Below are 19440 nucleotides of genomic sequence, written 5' to 3'. Positions count from 1 at the left end.
CCCAGCCATTCAAAAAATGACACTGAGAATTAACATACCCGGAGTCTCAAAGACATAATGGCACAGTATCATTTTAATCAGGTGCCTATAAATTAATATCACAGAATCACAGAATCATAAGGGTTGGAAGGATATGGTACAACAGACCTCAGGAAAATCATGAGTAAAGGATGAAGCTTTAACCAACAAACCTCTACTAAAAACAAAATGGGAGGAGTGGGAGCAAAGAAAAATGTCAGAAGCTGGCAGCAACTGATGTAACAACTACTTCTAAGGGAAGTACCAACAGTACACTGCATAGACGTACGTTGATTACTACACATGAAGACGTCATTATCTTCAGACGAAAGAAAAGCCCTTTTTGTCTCCCCAATGGCTCCTTCCCACAGCTCAGAAAGATCAACTGCTCTGACTCAGCCAGCTTGATTGCCTTTGTTGATTTCAGATCAGTCTCCTCAGCAGACTTAATGTAGCTTTACTTCCAGTTTTAAGCCCACCCAGACCTCAACTAGCTTGACCTAGTTACAGAATTATGACAACCAAGATGCCTGCCAACGTGCTGTAAAAGAGAAATTCCAGTTTCAGTTTCCAAATCTGCATCCAGTCATTTAAAGAACAGACTGGCATTTCACTTTGGTGTGGCCCCACCTTGAATACTGTGTGCAGTTTTGGGCATCACAGTGCAGGAGGGACATAAAAATGTTGGAGAGCGTCCAAAAGAGGGCAACAAGGATGGTGAAGGATCTGGAGGCAAGTCTTAGGACTTAAGTCCCTTGGTTTGTTCAACCTGGAGAAGAGGAGGCTGGGAGGCGCTGATCTCCTCTCTTTGGTGACCAGTGATAGAACCCAAGGAAACCGGATGAAGCTGTGACAATGGAGGTTTAGATTGGATATTAGGAAGAGGTTCTTTACTGACAGGGTGCTCAGACATGGGAACAGGCTCCCCAGGGAAGTGGTCACAGCACCAAGCTTGACTGAGTTCAAGCAGCATCTGGACGATGCACTCAGACACATGCTCTGACTTATCTGGCCCTGTGTGGAGCCAGGAGTTGGACCTGATGATCCTTATGGTCCCTTCCAACTCAGGATGTTCTATGATTCTATGATTACTTCCCACAATGAGCAGTCAGTATAGTTGTCACTGAATTAAACATGACAGAAATTATGGCCACCTGTTCAGTGTTTCTTTTTAATAACGACATTTCATTATTCATTTGGCACAGTCATATGTATCAATTTTATCTTCAAGGATATTTCAGAATGCTTTGGTAAGACATTGAAAAGAGCACTGAAGTACTTCCTGGACATTTTATTTTGAAGCAACAATCAGCTTTCTGGAAAAAAAACCCAACTTTCAGTCACATTACTCCAAATACATAATTTTTTAAAGTGCCAAGACCAGCACAAACATTGAATCCCAACTACTCCCTGCCTGAGGTGTTCTACTGGATGAGGAAGCCCTGGGGAGACCTGCAGCAGCCAGTTCACAATATACAACATTCTCAGTTGTGTCCAAACCATAGTTCTACAAATTCAAGTATCAGCATGGCTGTGTGACAACAGTGTCAGAAAATGTCCACAGCCAACACTGAACATTTTTGCATCACCTCCAGGAGTTGCTCTGGAAAATTCCTGTGCTTTATAAAATCGTAAGAGTCACCTGGGTTGGAAGAGACCATTAAGATCACTGAATCCAACCACAGCCTAATTCTACCTCATCTACCTTTAGATCATGTCCTTAAGCATTCATCTATGTGCTTTTTAAATACCTGCAGGGATGGTTACAAGGATCTGAGCAGCCAGTTGCCCAGCTTTTTCCTTCCTTTTCTTCTCTTCTTATAAAAGGTCCCAACCCGTTCCCAATGTTCTGGGTGTCAATCATTCTGAACAGATTAAAGGCACACACTTTTTTTTGTTTCCTAAAACTTTTTAGATGAGAAGGTACTGCAAATGCCCTTTACCAAATTACAACAAAATAGCAAGTGCATCATTACTGATTCAGGAAGCTAAAGGCTGCTGTGTCATGAAATGATCTTCAAGCCTTAAGCAAGCATTTTTCCTGCCCTAAATGCTTATTTATAATTTTGCTTACAGAAAAATACAAGCTGTACTGCACAGTAAGAGATCTGCCATAATTGCTCTGAACCTTAGAGGTTGATAGTTCTGTCATGTTGCGTACAAGCAATCAAGCTCCTGTCCCACTTTGGGGACAATACCACGAATGCTAAGCTAGCTGGAAGATCATACCTGGTATTGATAAAATAAGGAGTTGTCGCTTGGTTTCCTATGTCACACATTTTGAAATGATGTTAACATTAAAAAAAAGCTTTGTTCAAACTTACCATACCACCTTGTGATGGTCTGAGGCACAAAAGTTTTCTTTGGGATGGTAGAGTGCTCAAACAGTAATTCATGGAAGAACTGCTGGGTGCATGTACAAGTAAGGGATTTCAGGGAAGAGATGAGCCATGTGACAATGGTTAACTCTTCAAATGCACATGCAACAACCTACACAGAGCCTGCCTTCAGTGCAATTGCTATTTTTGGGTTGCAGGAAAGGTTAAAACTTTCAGAATGGATCAGCAGGGTAATATTAAGAGTTGACTGCCTTTTCTACCCACATATTTAGAGTATTTAGGTGTTTTTCTTGTGGAGAGTTAGAAAGTTGCAAGCCTGGAAAATTCAGTGTTGATTATCACAAGAAACTTGACAGTTGAATTCTAAATTCTAACTAAGTATTGTCACAAACAGGAATTGCAATTAAGCTCTGTGCAGTCATGTTCACAGTCCTCAGATTTCCTTATTATCCTTTTTATAGTGGATTCTATGATCACTTGAAACAAGACAGCCAAACATAATCATAGTGTTAATTAATTAAAACCCATTATCATAGCTACAAAGTGGCTCTCAGAAAAAATTATTCTGTTTACTGAATACTGTAGCTTTCACACTAATTCACTGTTCTTGCTTTAACTTTTACTACACATACGCAACATTTAAGGTGATCAGTACTTAAGCTGTTCATTTGCTGCAAGCCATTGCTTTTGGGAACAACTACAAGCTGGTGCCCATTTAAACAGAAACATAACCATGAAAATATGGTGATGATAGTATTTCTCAGAAATGTGTGATTCCAGCCTTGCACAGTTTTCGTCTACAAAAGAAATGCTCAGCTCAGTACCTACTTTTGACAAGCTCAATATAATAATAATAATAATTAAAATGAGGATTTGAACATATTAGTAATTCTATTCTGCTGTAATGCTACATTTTATACTTTTGAACAAGCTTCCTGCAAACTGAAACTATTCACTCTGATATTAAAAAAAAATTAAAATCTGAAAGATATACTTTAAATCCTAAACCAGATAAAGTTCCACTGGAGAATCACGAGGACAAGGCATAGCATGTTTCAGGAAGAGCATGTTTTTAATGTATTGTAAAAGACTGTTATGCTAAACATATTTCAGCCACAGTTAATAAGAGATGAATTACAAACACAGAAACAAAGTTTGGGGTAAAACACAACACGACTGCATTTTATTATTTCAAGAGGGACTTAAACTCCACTACTGATGACCTTAGACTTCACACCACCAAATAACTGGCCTGTGTTAATTAAGAAAAACTCAGCATGCACAGTTAAGGGGTAAAGAGTAAAACTTCATAATGATGCTGTCTGGTTTCCCTAGGCTTGCGTGTGACAGCAGTGCACAGGTGACACGAGTAAGCCGCCCTTCTCAGGCCACCCACTGCACCACACTCCCCAGTCCAGACACCCAGATGTGCAGGCACAAAGGAGCAGCAGAACCACGAGCACTAACAGTGTCCTTGGGCCACTTCAACCCGCTCTGCTTTCAAATGAGAAGCACTCACACAACCTGTACCACAACAGAAAGCAAATTTTTGTGACCTTCCAGGAAAAGTAATCCACTTGGAACTTCGCCACCCAGACTGACTCATCCTTGGCCAAATCATCTTGCAAAGAAATCTTACTGAAGCATTTTAAAAAGTTAAGTGGGAAAGTTTAGGACAAAATGCCCTCACTTCAATAGCTGAAAAACCCTGAACTTTCCTCAAAGTCTTCTGTTTTCACCTTTACTCTCTTTTGGAAGATCCAAAAGTTGGTTACCTCTCATGCATTTTAATTCATAAGGTGTTAAAATACAGACTGAGTGAATAATATCACTGGTCTTGGGGAAGAAATTTTGACAAATACTTCACCTGTTAATGCAGTTAGTTTCCTTTACATTTCTTTAAAAGAGAAAAGTGGAAGAAAGCAAATAAATGAAATACCCAGGAATTGCACTGTAGCACTGAATGAAAGCAGGAATATTTTTACATCCACAGCCATACTCCATGCTGCAAGGAAGGTTCAACAGCAGCACTGCTCTCAGTAATACCATAAACATGAGGATATTTCAACAGCTGCACTGTTGAGCAGCAACATCAGAACATGTCCGTAAAAGTTGAGAACTTACCCTACAATCAGACATTTCCTCAAATTCTCATTAGACTTTGTACTCCTGTTTCAATAATAAGCTTTCAAAGCATTCCAAGACATGACAGAGACATATTAATATAACAAGATTTACTACAGTTTTAGCTTAACAAAAACATCACATTATTTCTGTTGATACTTCCACATATATATTTAATTTTTAGTTCAGCTAATGCATAAGTCTTCTTTCAATCCTATGAAAATATCTGGCACATGAACAAAACGAGACATGCTTTTTTGCATACCATTAGTTTCTGCAAATTTCTGAACATCTGCCAGAGTTTTTAGTTCTTTCCTTGGGCAAGCTGATACGCACAAAGCAAGTGATTTGATCCTCTGATGTACCAGATCAATATTGCATGGATCCAAAAAGAACACATACCTGGAGGAGAAAGAAGAGGTAAATTACTTCTACTTAACCATGACAGTGAACAAAGTCAAGTTGAGACTTGGACTTCAGGACTCCTGTGGGTCCCTTACAACTGTGGTATTCTGTGATTTTCATTTCCAACTAAAAGGTTCAGCCAAGACTTACCTTCAGCCCACTCTGAATCACAGCAGAATCACTATTATCACAATTGTGTGGGTCAAAAGAATTCAGGTACTCACATGTATAAAAAACACACAGATGTTTATATGCTTCTGGATCACACAGAAAGGACATTTAACTCTACCAGATTCAAGTCAATTCACATGGCACTGTTCATAAGAACAGCGGCACTTCTACAATGCCTCTTCACAGATACAGGTCTAAACATTCACAAAGTTTCTCTCCAACATTAAACCTGCCTTCAAGATTTCCAACTTTTTTTCCAGAAAGACCCAACAAACCCCATGAGGTTACACCTCTGCTGCAAAGAGGTCAAAATCCAGGATTACTTTAACGAATACACATAATGCCAGTGACTAAGAACAGTTTTCTGGTTTAGACTGATTTTCTACACCAAAGGTCCATATGACTGAGCAGATTACCATAGTATTTATTTATTTTGAAATAAAATCTGTTCAGATGCTTCAAATAGAACTATCAAGTGCAGCATTTAAAAGAGATTCTGTATCATCTTCCATGATGAGTCACTGCCATTTAAAAGCCCAATTCATGAAGTATGTATTATAGCTTCCCTGCCAACATCTTTTCCTGGCTATACACATTTCATCATGAACACAAGCCATAGAGTATTGTCCATTTATGGTATAATACAGATGAAAAATGTTTTTCTCTTCTGAAGTTAGAAGTCTTTAAAATTTCTACAATTCTAGTGATACACTATGAATTGAAATACTCTCATATGATATAACATCATCACAGGAAAACACCACCAAACCATCACATAAAATATCATTTCTATTTCTGTGGTCCTTATGATAGGAATTAATTCTGTAATCCATGCTCCCAAAAAGCATTTAGGTCTTCTTGTAACACTTCCAGTCTATCTACCCATTGCTGTCTAACCTTCCCACACACCAAACCTGTTCTATTACCCAGCCTCAGTACACAAGTATTATTACTACCTAGTAATTTTTCAGTCTTTCAAGGCCCCTGTCTTACTTCCTGAAAAATCCATCAAAACCCATGCCACGTGTACCAACTACAATGTGGTTATAGACTCCTTTAATTCTTAAAGCAGCCCCTTTCCTTGCCACATCCCTATGAAAATTATCCAATACTATTTTTTTGGGGTGGGGGGAGGGTGGGTATCGTGGGTTTTATTTACTTCAGAGATACTACACACCTCAGGACTCTATAGCTCACGCAAGTCTAAAAAGCCAAGTGCAAACATAAAAACCTGTCCCTCACACAGAGCCCAGGTAACTGTGTGTGGGCAACAAGCCACCTATTCTACATTTTTGCTATATTTCAAAGAAACTACTCTTGATTTGATACCCACAGTATACAATACTTGTTCTAACTGGATACTCCAATTACAGCTTCCTCTTGAAAGTGGGCAAGTTTCTGCAGTTGCTGTTCCCCATTGCAACAGTATGTGGAAGAAGAGCATTTGATGCTTTGATGGTATCTGGTCAAAGCAGCTAAAAACCAAGAGCCTACAGAGTCAAACCTCACTGACTCCTGATTAGGGAGGTTGTGACAGGAACAAATATGCACTAATTGGCAGGAATATGAGGAACACAAGAATTTTTCCTTTCAGTAGGATTGACTAAGGACCTTGACAAATTGTGGTAGGGAAAAGGAAAGGTCCACTCTGACATAAAACCTGAATGATGATATTCAGAAACAAACCTGGACCATCACAGTCATTGGTGGACATGCAAGAAACTGCAGGAAAACCAAGGCTTTATAGCTGAAAGGGGTGCAAACCTGAGTATGCAGGATGCAGTGTGGGGGTGTCCGTGTGACTGTACCAGCTGCTGAGAGAATGTACATGCGGCATGATTCAGGGAGGCACAAAAGGGGAGGGGCTAGACAAGAAGGGCTGTAAAAGGGGCCAACTGTGTCTAAGCTGAAGTTGGTCACTACTGATCAGTGATGCATACCCTATCTTCTCACTAAAACCTTCCTTAAGTCTCTGCATAATCTCACTCTCTACCCCACTCAGTGCCAGCTACCAGGCAAAAGCACCGTGATGGATCTGGTACCAGCAACTGGAGTTACACCAGATTTGTGGTCACCCCAGGCCAGTAGCGTCAGCTACCAGAGGAAGTGGGGTCTCAGTTAGATGAGAGAGGGGTCTGGGTCACCAACCACTTGGATGAGAACCCATGTCCCAGATAAAGAAGAGCTACTGGGACAGGCAGGGGGTGTGATGTGAGGGGCTGAATGGCAGTGGCTGGCACAGGACTGTGGGTCTCAGCCTGCATAGTGCTGGCTGCTAGCACAGGGTGAGCCATGTTTCAAACACCACACTGCATGGTTTAGAGACATTTCTGACAGCAATAAGGCAGCTGCAAAGCAAATGCCAAGCTATTAAAATCTATGGTCTAGGAAGAAAGAAGCAAGACTTTTTTAACTTCTAGAAGCTAAAAAAATTATCAAAATGCTAGGCACCAACATCACTGAGGAAAAGGTTTGGGTTGGTTTGTTTTTAAAGCTACATTTTATTCACAGTGATTTTACTGCCAAAAATTCCATACTGTGTTACCACAACAAGTTTTGTTTCTCACTATAAGAATGTGCTTCCATGCTTTGTGCTGCAATTTCAGTTATTCAGAATCAACAACAGACTAATTTGTTGATAAAATAACTTAGATCAGCAATACAAAGACTGCAGTAAACAAAGTAATCACATTGTTAGAGATGCTTCAACACTGCAAATGAAAATGGGTTTCCTACCAGAAATTTGGTGTGTCAGATTTACAACCTAGGAAGCATTTTTATGAATCTTTATGAAGTAACAGTCCTACACAGAAGGACTGATGGTGCTGGTGGATGAAAACCACAGAATGATAGGAGTTGGAAGGGACCAGGAAAGACCATCTAGTCCAACCCCCCTGCCAGAGCAGGATCACCCAGACTAAATCGCACAGGAACACATCCAGGTGGGTTTGAATGTCTCCAGAGAAGAAGACTCCACAGCCTCTCTGGCCAGCCTGTCCTAGTGCTCTTTCACCCCCACAGTGAAGATGTTTCTCCTTATATTCACATGGACAGGGCAAAGAAACTTAGTACGTCAGCAGTGAAGCTTGTGTACTTGTGAAATGAGCAGAAATGAGCCTGTCTCCAAGGTAAGGATGTGAAGGGAGCTTTGGTTGGCACTGTTGTGCAGTGAGCCTATGCTGTGCCTCATACAGCTGCCTGCCATAGCCCCTTCCTACTGCCTAGACACCAATACACACTTGCAGCCCAGAAAGCCAACTGTATCCCAGGCTGCAACAAAGTAACTACGACCAGTATGTCAATAGAGGTGAGTCTCCCCCTCTGCTCTGCACTGGTGAGACTCCACCCCCAGTACGGAGTCCAGCCCTGGGATCCCCAACATAGGAAGGACATGTGTCTGTTGCAGCAAGTCCAGGGGAGGGCCTCAAAAATTATCAGAGGGCTGGAGCACCTCTCTTATGAATACAGGTTGGGCTTGTTCAGCCTGGAAAAGAGAAGGCTCCGGGGAGACCAGCCTTGCAGTACCTGTTAAAGGTGAAAGATGGAGAGGTGTCACTGTTCTGCATAGCCGCGTACTGGCAGAGAACAGGGGGCTGAAAAAAATGTCTGCTGTAAGGAGCAGGGAGAAACTCTCTGCAGGCCACAAAAAGTAAACATCTGGTCAGCAGCAGCTCTGGCTGCTGACCAGGGCCAAGCCCATCAGTGATGGTCACAGGGCCTCAGAGAATCATATAGGAGAAAAAAACCCAAAAAAACCACAAGCAGCTGCATTTTGCCACCAGAGAAGGGAGTGAGAAGATGCAACAAGCTGTGCAGACACCAAGGCCAGGGAGGGATGGGGAAGCACCCCAGGTGCCAGAGAGAAAGATGCCCCTGCAGCCTGTGGAGAAACCCATGGTGGAGTGGGTGTCCCCCCTGCAGCCCATGGAAAAGGCTGAGACCCCACCTGCAGCCCCTGGAGAGGCCCCACACTGAAGCAGGTGGGGAGACACTGTGACCTGGTTGGAGCAAGCCCCTGCCAGCACTTGCAGCCCACGACGAGAGACAAAGACACAGAGACGAGCCAGGGAGAGATTCACACTGGAGCAGGTTTGCTGGGGGGAGGCTGGTGACCCCATGGAGGACTGGGACTGAGAGCCATTGTGATTTATGACTGCACCCCATAGCAGTGACCCACGCTGGGGCAGCTGGTGAAGAGCTGAAGCCCTGTGGGAAAGGACTCACGTTGGAGAAGTTCGTGGAGGACTGTCTCCTGTGGGTGGGACCCCACGATGCAGCAGGGGGAGGGTGTGTGGAATGAATGCCCCCCCCCCAGCCAAGAAGAAAACCAACTTGCAAGGAACTGACCAAACCCCCATTTTCCCAGTCCCTGCCCCTCCCTGTGCCACACTGGGAGGGAAGAAGGGAGTGAAATCACGAGTAAAGTGAAGTCTGCTAAGAAGGGAGGGGTGGGGGGAGGTGGTCTAAGATCTGGTCGAGCTTCTCATTACCTGACTCTGGTGTCAGTGGGTGTGCAGTGCAGTGTCATAAACTAGAGTTTTCTTTCCTTCACTCTGTGTTGAGTCTGTTTTGCCCATGTTGTTGATTACAAAATGATCTCTCCCTGTCTTTATCTTGACTCTTAAGCTTCTCAATATATATTTTCTTCCCTGTCCAACTGAAAGTGGGAGTGATAGACCGACTTTGGTGGGTATCTGGCCTCCAGCCAGGCCTAAACCACCATAAGAGGTACTGTTAACACAGGCATGTAGTGACAGGACAAGCAGTAATGGATTTAAACTGAAAGAGGGTAGATTTAGATTAGATATAAATTCTTCACTGTGAGTGAGGGTGGTGAGGCAGTGGAACAAGTTGCTGAAAGAAGTTCTGGATTTCCAGCCTTAGAAATGTTCAAAGTCAGGCTGGATAGCTCTTTTTGCAAATCATATGAACAAGTCTATCTTACCTTCAAGTATTTGCCAGTGTCATTGATTTCCTGTCAGCCCTCAAGACATTTCTTTATAGGCAAATGGGTACTTTACAGAACAACTGTGTGCTGTGATCTACAAGCCTCTTATCACAATAATGGAGAAGTCAATTAAGCGATCACATACACTCTAAATAAGTTACAGGTAGGGCATATACAGTTTCCATCAACCAAATCCACACGTGTGCTGCTCCCTCAGTTTTCCCACAACCTAAACATCATGCATATTACTGAGGGGAAGCATTTATTAAGATGGAATACCACTCTAGCTACTCTTCCCTATGTACATAGTAGCACATGTACATCATTTTTTACTTGAATAAAGAGCATGAACTGAATTCTACCCAAGCAGCAAATACTGGTCGTCAGAAAAATCAGACTTAACTATCATTTCAGGGACTTGTATTTGATTGCTGTGGACATAATTTATCTGCAAATAAAGGTCATTTTTTAACCCACTTATAACTGCCAAAACTTGAAAAGCAAGGAGCTTAATTGAAACAGATCGATTTAATGAGAATTCACTACCAAGACCAGCCTATAATCTCATGTCTGACTCTAGAACACAGCCTGATAAAGCTGTACCGTGTTTTCTTTGTAAAAGTAACAAGACAACTGATTCACTCTTTGCTGACAAGGCCAGGCTGTCCCTGGTCCTCCTTCCCAACATTACGTCTCACTGGTTTCATCATACCTGATGCAAATGGATCAAATCATACCCCTGTGAGGACTCTGGTCCTCACCCTTACCACCCAGTTTTCCACATCCACAGAGACCACATCCATTTCACTTTCTCATTACAGTGCCTATAGATTGCTGTCATTTACAAGGAAGAAAATGTTATTTTTACAGATGATTTAGCTTTTTTGCCTTGGACTAGGAAATGAAGACAGAATTACCCTGCAAGCAGAAAGAAATGAGAATAACTTCATGTTTCCAGAACCACATTTGTACAGCTTAAACCCCTTCCTTTCTCTACACAAACTGAAATGTACAAGCAGTAAGAGTTATTTTTACAGTCTGCCTGAAGAGTGCTCCTATAAACCAGCATGAAATACTACAAACCACACCTCAGACACTGCAGGAACTCCATCTGCTAGAGACAGATGCAAAGCAGACAGTTTCTTCTAAAAAACTGCCAAACAAATTTAAAAAGCCATAGGGTGTGAGAGTGGGAAGGATCACTTGCTTATATAAGAACTGGCCTCTTCCAAAGCTGGGTACCCTGGATTGTACTTCGTGAAAAATTATAATCAGCCTTGGTAGAAGGTTTTCTTAACCAAGCAGAGATGCTCATAACCCCTGTGAGCGTATCCATTCATTTGTTTAGGTCATGCCTCAAATTTTATTAGAAAAACCTTAAGACTTCAACAAGCAATGGGCTCTATAAACAACATTTAAAAGAGTCTCTATTTCTATGTGCTAATTTTCAATTCTGCCTTTATGAAACTATATCACATAACAGTGGTGTTTCTAGTCATGATGGCCAAATTTGTGTCACATGTAATTGTTGTTTCAGTAAGGAGTCCAAATTTCTCTGCCTTCACACAAACTCAGACAACATTTCCTCTAAAGGTAAGCAAGTTTAAAATTCTAACTTAAAATTCTTTCTCTCAAGAATGACAACTTTGTATTGAATACACCTGATTTTAGAAAGTACAAAATTTTTAATATAAAGTAGACAAATTATGCTGTCTCCTGGAAGCTGTGGTAAGATTAAGATACTATTCTTCTGCCAGAAAAAAAGGACAGGTTATTTTATTATGTCAAATTCTTCTGATAATACACCGATTCCTTAGGTATTTAGAAATCTTTAATGTAACAACTCAAAATAAGCAGATCTTAGGAAAGCATCCCTACAAAATAATTAATGTAAATTATGGACTTTCTGTTAGTGTGAGAGTAAAAGGCTGTCATACTCAGAAATTAAAGACTTTTTCATTCTTTGAAGTAATCAGTGAAAGAAGCAGCTTTTTTATCAGTTACTTTCTAAAGTCACCTAAGTTGTATAGACGGAGTCTGAGCATCAGACAGACCTCAAAAGATGTGTACAGGTTTTCAACCCTCTTGTCCAGAATTATTGCTACTCAGCTCCAGTACTACTACTGCAGTGAGACTATTTTTTTTTTGCTGGATAGGAAATACCTGTGCTGGTTCTGACCTGGAAGTACATGTTTTCATATCACACTGATTAGGAAGAGCTGTGTGCTGCTTACAAGTTTTGTGCATTTTCTCCACAAGCCACTCAGTTAAGAGTTAGCTGTACTCATACTGCACATCTGGCAACATAAGCTCTCTATGTACTGTTAATGGTTGTTATCATACATTGTCATTCTCTAGGTGAGAAGAGTGGAGAAGGACAAGGAGGAATGAGTTATCATATCCTTATTTCAATTTTATTGGAAACCATTTTCAAAGGAAGAAAGGTTTTGCCTTTCCTGGTTTACCGGATTAAGCAACTGAATCACATACTCACTTCTTGTGTGTGAGGTCCAAACCACTGTTGATTATTCCCTCCACCTTGACATTTTTCTGTCCACAAATATTTCCATAACTGTCATATCCTGAAAGCAGTCTTGCAGCTGCTCCTGTAGCTATTGAAAAGCCACAGATAAAACCCTGGAGGAGAAAAACACTGCACAGTTTAGCAACACTCTGTATGACAGCTGGGAAAAGTCAGTTTCTAAGCAGACTTTTAAAAAAAACCCAGAACCACAAAACACTTCAGACTGTAAAAGGAAAGACAAGGACCACCCACAGAGAACCGTTGGGCAATTATAAAATTAAATGCAAGGGAAAAGGAGAGTTTGGATGTATAACATTATGTATTAGACAAACAGTATTAAGAGTAGGTAGTTCTCAAAGTTGTTATCATCAGCAAGTCGTGCATGAAGCTGAAGGGAGACCAAGGGCAGGCAGTGAAGGAGCACTACAAGCACAGCTACAATTATCAAGGGCTAGTATGCATCTTAGAAGATTCTAGACAGTCCGGATTTTCTTGCTTCTTCCTTTAAATTATGCACTTTCAAAGACGAGCTACAATGAAGAGGCCTATCTGGCATAAATTCCTTTTAAGGAAATACTCTAAAGCAAGTGACCAGGTCAAGGCCATTATAGTTCCAGATGCTGGGTTCAAACGCAGGAAAGAAACAGACCACAAGAATGCAAGATGGCTCAGAGTAATGTGGAAAATACCCAATATGTCAGGCAGGTCTTGCTGTGAGCTTTAAGCAATATTTCACTAGCAAAACGAAGCTCAAGGTGGTGATGGTGGTATGAGGAGATCGGTCCAAAAGACTCATTAGCTCTCTAGCAACACCACTGACAGGGAGAAGTGAACCATTGTCTCATCACCATCATCTCATCCTGCCACCATCAATGAACTGTTTTTACAGATGAGTCAAGCTAAGATTTGAGAAAGGGAAGCAGGCTAAAACAAATATGTGGAGCAACAGATGGCAGTGACAGGATCAGATGACAGGATGACAACAAGTAACGAGGACAGTATGGAACAGTTAAAATGTGGGTGGTTTCAAAGGTCCAAAGATACAGGAGAGTGACCTTCTCTGCCAGAGAGGCTGTCGCTATAGAGAAACTCTAGACAGCAAGCTGGGCATCACCTTTCTCTGGCCAGTACGCTAATGCACTTACAGACTTAATACTCAAGGGGAAAAACAAGGGCAAAGCGATCAAACGGCTATTGCAAATAACGGCTAAAGCTGATTTCCAGTACTCACTTTCAATTTCTCAGACCCCTTACTATTCTGGTAAAGGACATACTACATATGTTTTACATACAATAGTAACTCAGGTTCTTGACTGGCTCAAGAATTTTCTCCCTACACATTGGGCAAGGAAAATCATGCAAGTCCTCCCACACCTAATCTAATTTACAACAGTGCAGTACTTCAAGTGAAGTCCCCTATATTTGACCCAATAGGATAATTACTCTGTATATTATACTGTGTAGATAGGAAGATCTGGGACACTAACCCATAGCAGACTAATTTATAAGTTGGGCAACAGGTATGTACAGTCTGAGTAATGGGGGAAACATCAACAAGGGCAGGTGAAAAAAAACCTGCTTGTTTCAGGAAGTACGGTGCTTTAAGATTTTAAGTTATTCCCATGTTACAATGAGAATATAATTTGTATGATTTAAATTAAAAGTCATCATCTTTGCATTTGAAGTGTAGCCAGTGATAAACACTTCAGGGAAAAAAAAAAAAAAAATCAGTGGAATAACTCCAAAGACCAGAGACCAAGGGACAGTAGGAAAGAAAGCTGCCAGCTCAGAACTCCAAAACTCTCTTAAGAGCTACTGCTTGCAACACAATGGTACAAGACACTGACAGAGGTTGTGTTTAGGAAGAGCAGCATATGTAGGTCTGTGAAATACAGGCAAAGATTAAGCATATTTCTAGTTTTCACAAATCAGCATCTCTTGGAACTTTGTTTTTTAATACAAAATGCATAGTGTTGTGAGGTTGTCTTGGGCAAGGTGACAGTTTCATTACACAGAACAAAGCTGGGATAACTTGGAATGAAAGAGCACACCATTAGTAATATGGTTGTTAATAGCAAGTGCCTCTAGTAAGCAACCAGGAAGAAAACAATGAGTTGCTGGATACTTGGAATTTTTGTTCCTCAGAAAAAAGTCTACTATGATTCACAAAACTGTTTACCAAACTCAAAGCTATAATTTCTGGGACATCAAGAGTCCCATACGGAACATGAATCTAGTCATGTCTCTCCATGAGGAAAGTCACTTACAACGAAACTGAAGTTTCAGAGAAAGAGAAGCTGGAGCAGGATCTGGCACAAACAATAAGTTATGGATCCCTAGCTACACCTGTGATGTGCCCGTTTCTGTTCCACAACCGACAGGTCCCAGACCAGTATATCCTGATCTTACGCAGTGACTAAACTAATGAAGAGTTCTAAAATTTCTTTCTAATGAATGCAAGCTCTTCAACAATGTAACATCCACAGAATCCTTCGAGTTTTACTCACCATTCCTACACAGAATAGGATGAATAACAGCAGCCATGGTACATCTGTGCAGCTGTGGTCCTCCAAAGGCTTCCACTCTCGCTTGGAGCTCTTGTGTGAGAAGAGAGAAATAAGGTCAATAAAACTTACTTGTCTTCTGTTCACAAAGAGAGAGGCAGAAAACAATTATCCAGGGCATTAACATACATCAAGAAATACCCTTAAACTCTGATACAGCTGAAGCAACTTTGGCAAAAATCTTGAAGTTTCATGAGAGACAATTCAAAAGAAGTGCCTGAATTGGACACTAGATTGACAGTTTATCCAGAAATTTATAGGTATTTATCAATGAAACAGGATATTCTTTAATCAACAGAAAAAGAGAAGCTAAAGGCATAGAATCAACAATATCTGCTATTGCCCTGTTCCAAAGTTATCTTCTGGTAATCTGTTTTCCAAGAAGGATAAAAGATTAAACTTTTCAAAAGTATTTTAGGTTTTAAAATATTACTGGCAGCTTCAACAAGTACAGTGAAGGTAGAAAGTGGATAATAAATTGCTGTTAAATGAACAGTTCTCCGCCTGACAAGAGGCAGCTGAGCTTAACATTTCAGCAAAGAAATCCCTAGTCCAGGTGCCACAAAGGAAAATCTTGTACTTAAATGCTGAAACACTTAATGAAGGAGGCTCTATTGTAAAGTATAAAGAGGCAGTTGTAAGCAATTCAAGTAGTTTGCTGCTCATTAGTTAAAATTGCTCAAGTGTGTATATACTGCTAACATTGGAAGTTTGTTAAAAACAGTCATTTTGCTATGTAGGCAACACGGTTTTAAGAAAATAACTATTTAAGAAAAGAATGATCATTGGCTGTAGCACAAAACTAACCACTATATCAGAACTCGCTTATTATAAAAAAATTAATATAGCTGCTTTTACAAATACACAGTTGCACAAACTTGCTTTTTCAATTAGTTCCCAAGTACTAACTGCTCACTTACGTCTACTAAGACCCCAAATCCACATATATTGTTTTCATACTAGAGGAAAAGGAGATTGATAGAGGGAGAATACAGAACAACTCCTTCCAGGGAGAGAGAAAGCAGAAGGGGTAACCTATTCAAATTCTGAATTTCTCTTTCCTCTCAAGACTGAAGCATCTTCAAGACTTCCTTCACAAAGTAGCAAATGTCAGTACTGAATTAAAACAGAATGGTTGGGAAAATGTCAACAGCTTTTATCTCCAGCATGTATTTTTGCAGATTATTATATAAAAAAAAAAAGTTATAGCATGCAACTCGTGATACCAGCAAGGTGGGGTTTTTTGGTATTGACTTTGGGTTTTGACAATTCAAAAGCATTAAGCAACCCTTACAAATAACAGCATTTACCAACTGGATACAATGCAAATTAAATCCTCTAGGCATGCTGCTTCAAAAAGCAGACTTTAGATAAGTAGCCTAGCTTCACATTAGGGAAGTCAGTGCTATTTTTGCAATCTTGTACTAAGGAAGTTCCACTTCCAGACATTTATATTGTTAATTCAAACTGCACAAATTCACTTCAACTCATGAACAAGCTTCTTTTTGTTTTATTCAATCAGTAGTGAGAGGTGCCAAAAGGTGACATGCACACTACTAAACTCATTTAAAACTGTTCTCTGATTCTAGCAGTTGACACTTAAAACTAACACACTATTCAAACTTACTATTTACACAAGGTTGTGACATTCATATTGTTATAATTAGCATAATCATAATTGCATAAAATATGCAAAGCTTCATGCTTCCTGTTCCTAAATCAACTCCAAGAACTCCAGACTCTTTTTACAAAAAGAGATCTATTTACAAACACTACAGAGAAATTCCACCTATAACTGCACCTTATGAGTAAGCTGTCCTTGACAAAAGGAAGCAGCAAGATACACCAGGTGGTATGGCTTGTTTGTTTTGTTGGGGTTTATCCTCTCTGTACCATCTGCAAATAAAATCTTTTAATAGGATTTTTAAAAGCCACTGGACATCCTCTGGAATAGCTCTGGCAAAGATTTAGGTTGTCTGGCTAGTCACAGTTAGTAAATAAAATGGATTACTTATGGTAAGTGGGCAGCAATTTATATCAAAAAGAAACTTGAAATGGCAGGTGTAACACAGACAGATTCATTCTGTGTTCATAGTCTTTACTCTGCCCTAACACATAATGAAAAAAAAATTTAAACAAAAAGTACCCTTGGAGGCAATTCAGAAGACACTAGATACTTAACCAACCCTCTAATTTAACCACTCAGCATACTAACTTCATTATGAAACTACACAACTTTAGAACACCACACTTCTCCAGAAGGCTGTCCAGTCTTTCTTCTCTCAAGATCATTCTACAACCCAAGGTAGCTGCCAGCATCTATCTGTTGTTTTCTTCTCAGCTGCTTCCTTGTACTCAGGATTGCCACTGAATCTTCCATAATTCCACAACCCTTCATTCTCATCTTTGATGTTGGTGTCCATGTCTCTCTAGTGACTACTCCCTGTCCGCTCAACACCCTTACATGTTTACTGAGGCCTTGATATTCATGCTTGGGCAACACAAATCGTTAATCTACGGTCAACATAAGGTGCAACAAATGTTATTTGCTCTGCAGTCTGGAAACTATGCTTTGTCTGCATTGTACCTGAAGAACTGTAAAATTTCAGCAGACATGCTTTGCCTGCAATCCTAAATCATCTTTTCCTCCAGACAGATTAAGTGCCTTCAATACTTGCTGATGCAAGAAAGCTAAATAAACTAGAAGAATTTTTTTTTTTTTAAAAAAAGTAACTTTCCTTTTACAACAGAGATTTTAACATTTATGCTTTGTTACCTGTGGATATATTCTTACCATTAACAAAGCACAGATTACCTGTGCACAGCACAGAGAATCAGGAGCTCTATCAGAGTAGAAAGCAGACAAAAGAGCCTACCTCTCCAAAACAGGCCTGCAGGTTGGGAACACTTCTCCTACCCATAATGGGTCTTCTGTGCTGATCCCAAGAGTTATTTACTCAAGAACCCAAATGGGTTATGTTCAGAAGTTTACGTGTGTCCATTTTGCAATAAACTTAGTAAACTCAATGCTTCTCAAAACCAAAATCAGAACCACTGGGTGCAGTACAATTGTACAATTGTGTCTTAATTCTACTTCTAAAATGCCAGATATCTAAAGTCAGGCTTTCTCTTGAATTAGAGTGAGGAATGTCAGCACGTTATATGATTTTTTTCAGTTGAATTCAGAGCTAGGTGGTCTTCAGAGAATAAGTACTTGAATACAAACAGAAAATAAAGAGGGCCTTATTTTTTGGTATTCATCACATCCAGTCCCTTCAAAAAAACCCACTGAAGCCCACTATCCAGATTTCTTTCTCCCTCCCACTTCCAAAATGCACCTTTGTAGATGGTGTGAATTTACCTCTCTCCTGTACACTGCAATATACTTGACAGGTATCAGCATAGCACAGAGCCAGTGGCTACCACTTCACTGTTAACTCCACGAGCCGTACTGGATGCTACCACACAAGCACTCACCGTTCTCAACTAGAGTGCCAAATACACATAAACACACCAAAAATAGTATAAAAACATCTCATGAGATGGCAAAGATGGGAATAAGATCAGGATAAAGATGGAATTTGCCATCAGCAGAGGATGTTACAACACCATGAGAAAGGCAGCAGAAAGAAAACCTGAAGTGTCATGGTGATCAGATGCCCTGTTTCAGGAAGAAGAAAATGAAGCTATTGCTGAGTCTGACAGACTGAATTAAGAACCCAGAGGATAACTAGCCTGAGTAACATCCAATGGGTGAAAAGGAGACACAGGGAGATTTTAAACACCAGGCTTTTCTTTGGCTAGTGAGTTTAAGATAGGTACTGAAGCATTTAAGACTACCTGTATTTGCATATGAACACAGAGGTTAAAGACATAGCTTCATACAGGTAATTAAGGACAAAAAATAAAACCCAAGCACAACCCTCAGTTTTCAGCCCAAAACATGTCTCAGCATGAAGGACACCCCATCAAAATCCAACAGGAAGATTTACTAGTCACGAGGAAGAACAATCTTCCAAGCTCCCATCTAATCCCAGGACTATCAAACAAGTGTTGAGACAGCCAAGAGGAGACAGAATTTTAAAGCAACACCCACAGCCAACAAAGCCAAACTGAGTTAAAGTTCGTGAGATACCAGTTACACCACCAGTGCTGTGCTGGCTCAAGAGATGGCTGCCATGTGCAGGTGCTCCAAACTCTTGCAATGTCCACAGCCAGGACAAACCATTTCATCGTAAGCAGCACTAGATGAAATGGTACATGCAGATGAAACAGAGATCCACTGCTACTCCGAGATTTGGTTTAAATCAGTTCAAGTCAAAAGAGGAAATAAGACACTAAAAATAG

General features: G+C 40.5%; 1 protein-coding gene across 1 annotated transcript in view; it reads right to left on the bottom strand.

The window, feature by feature from the left end:
* The window catches only part of SLC44A1 (solute carrier family 44 member 1), a gene marked incomplete at its 5' end in the record, with an annotated part of 70094 nt that overhangs the window by 28375 nt on the left and 22279 nt on the right, over window positions 1-19440 (bottom strand). The window contains 3 exons of the mRNA XM_084278419.1: window positions 4747-4883; window positions 12500-12642; window positions 15037-15172. Of these exons, the coding sequence (XP_084134545.1) occupies window positions 4747-4883; window positions 12500-12642; window positions 15037-15172 (416 nt within the window). The remainder of the gene's footprint in view (window positions 1-4746; window positions 4884-12499; window positions 12643-15036; window positions 15173-19440) is intronic.

The sequence above is a fragment of the Gallinula chloropus genome, assembly GCF_964237585.1.
Source record: "Gallinula chloropus genome assembly, chromosome: Z".
NCBI classification, from domain to species: Eukaryota; Metazoa; Chordata; class Aves; order Gruiformes; family Rallidae; genus Gallinula; species Gallinula chloropus.
The sequence above is the reverse complement of the archived record's forward strand: the minus strand, read 5'-3'. Positions and strand labels throughout refer to the sequence as shown.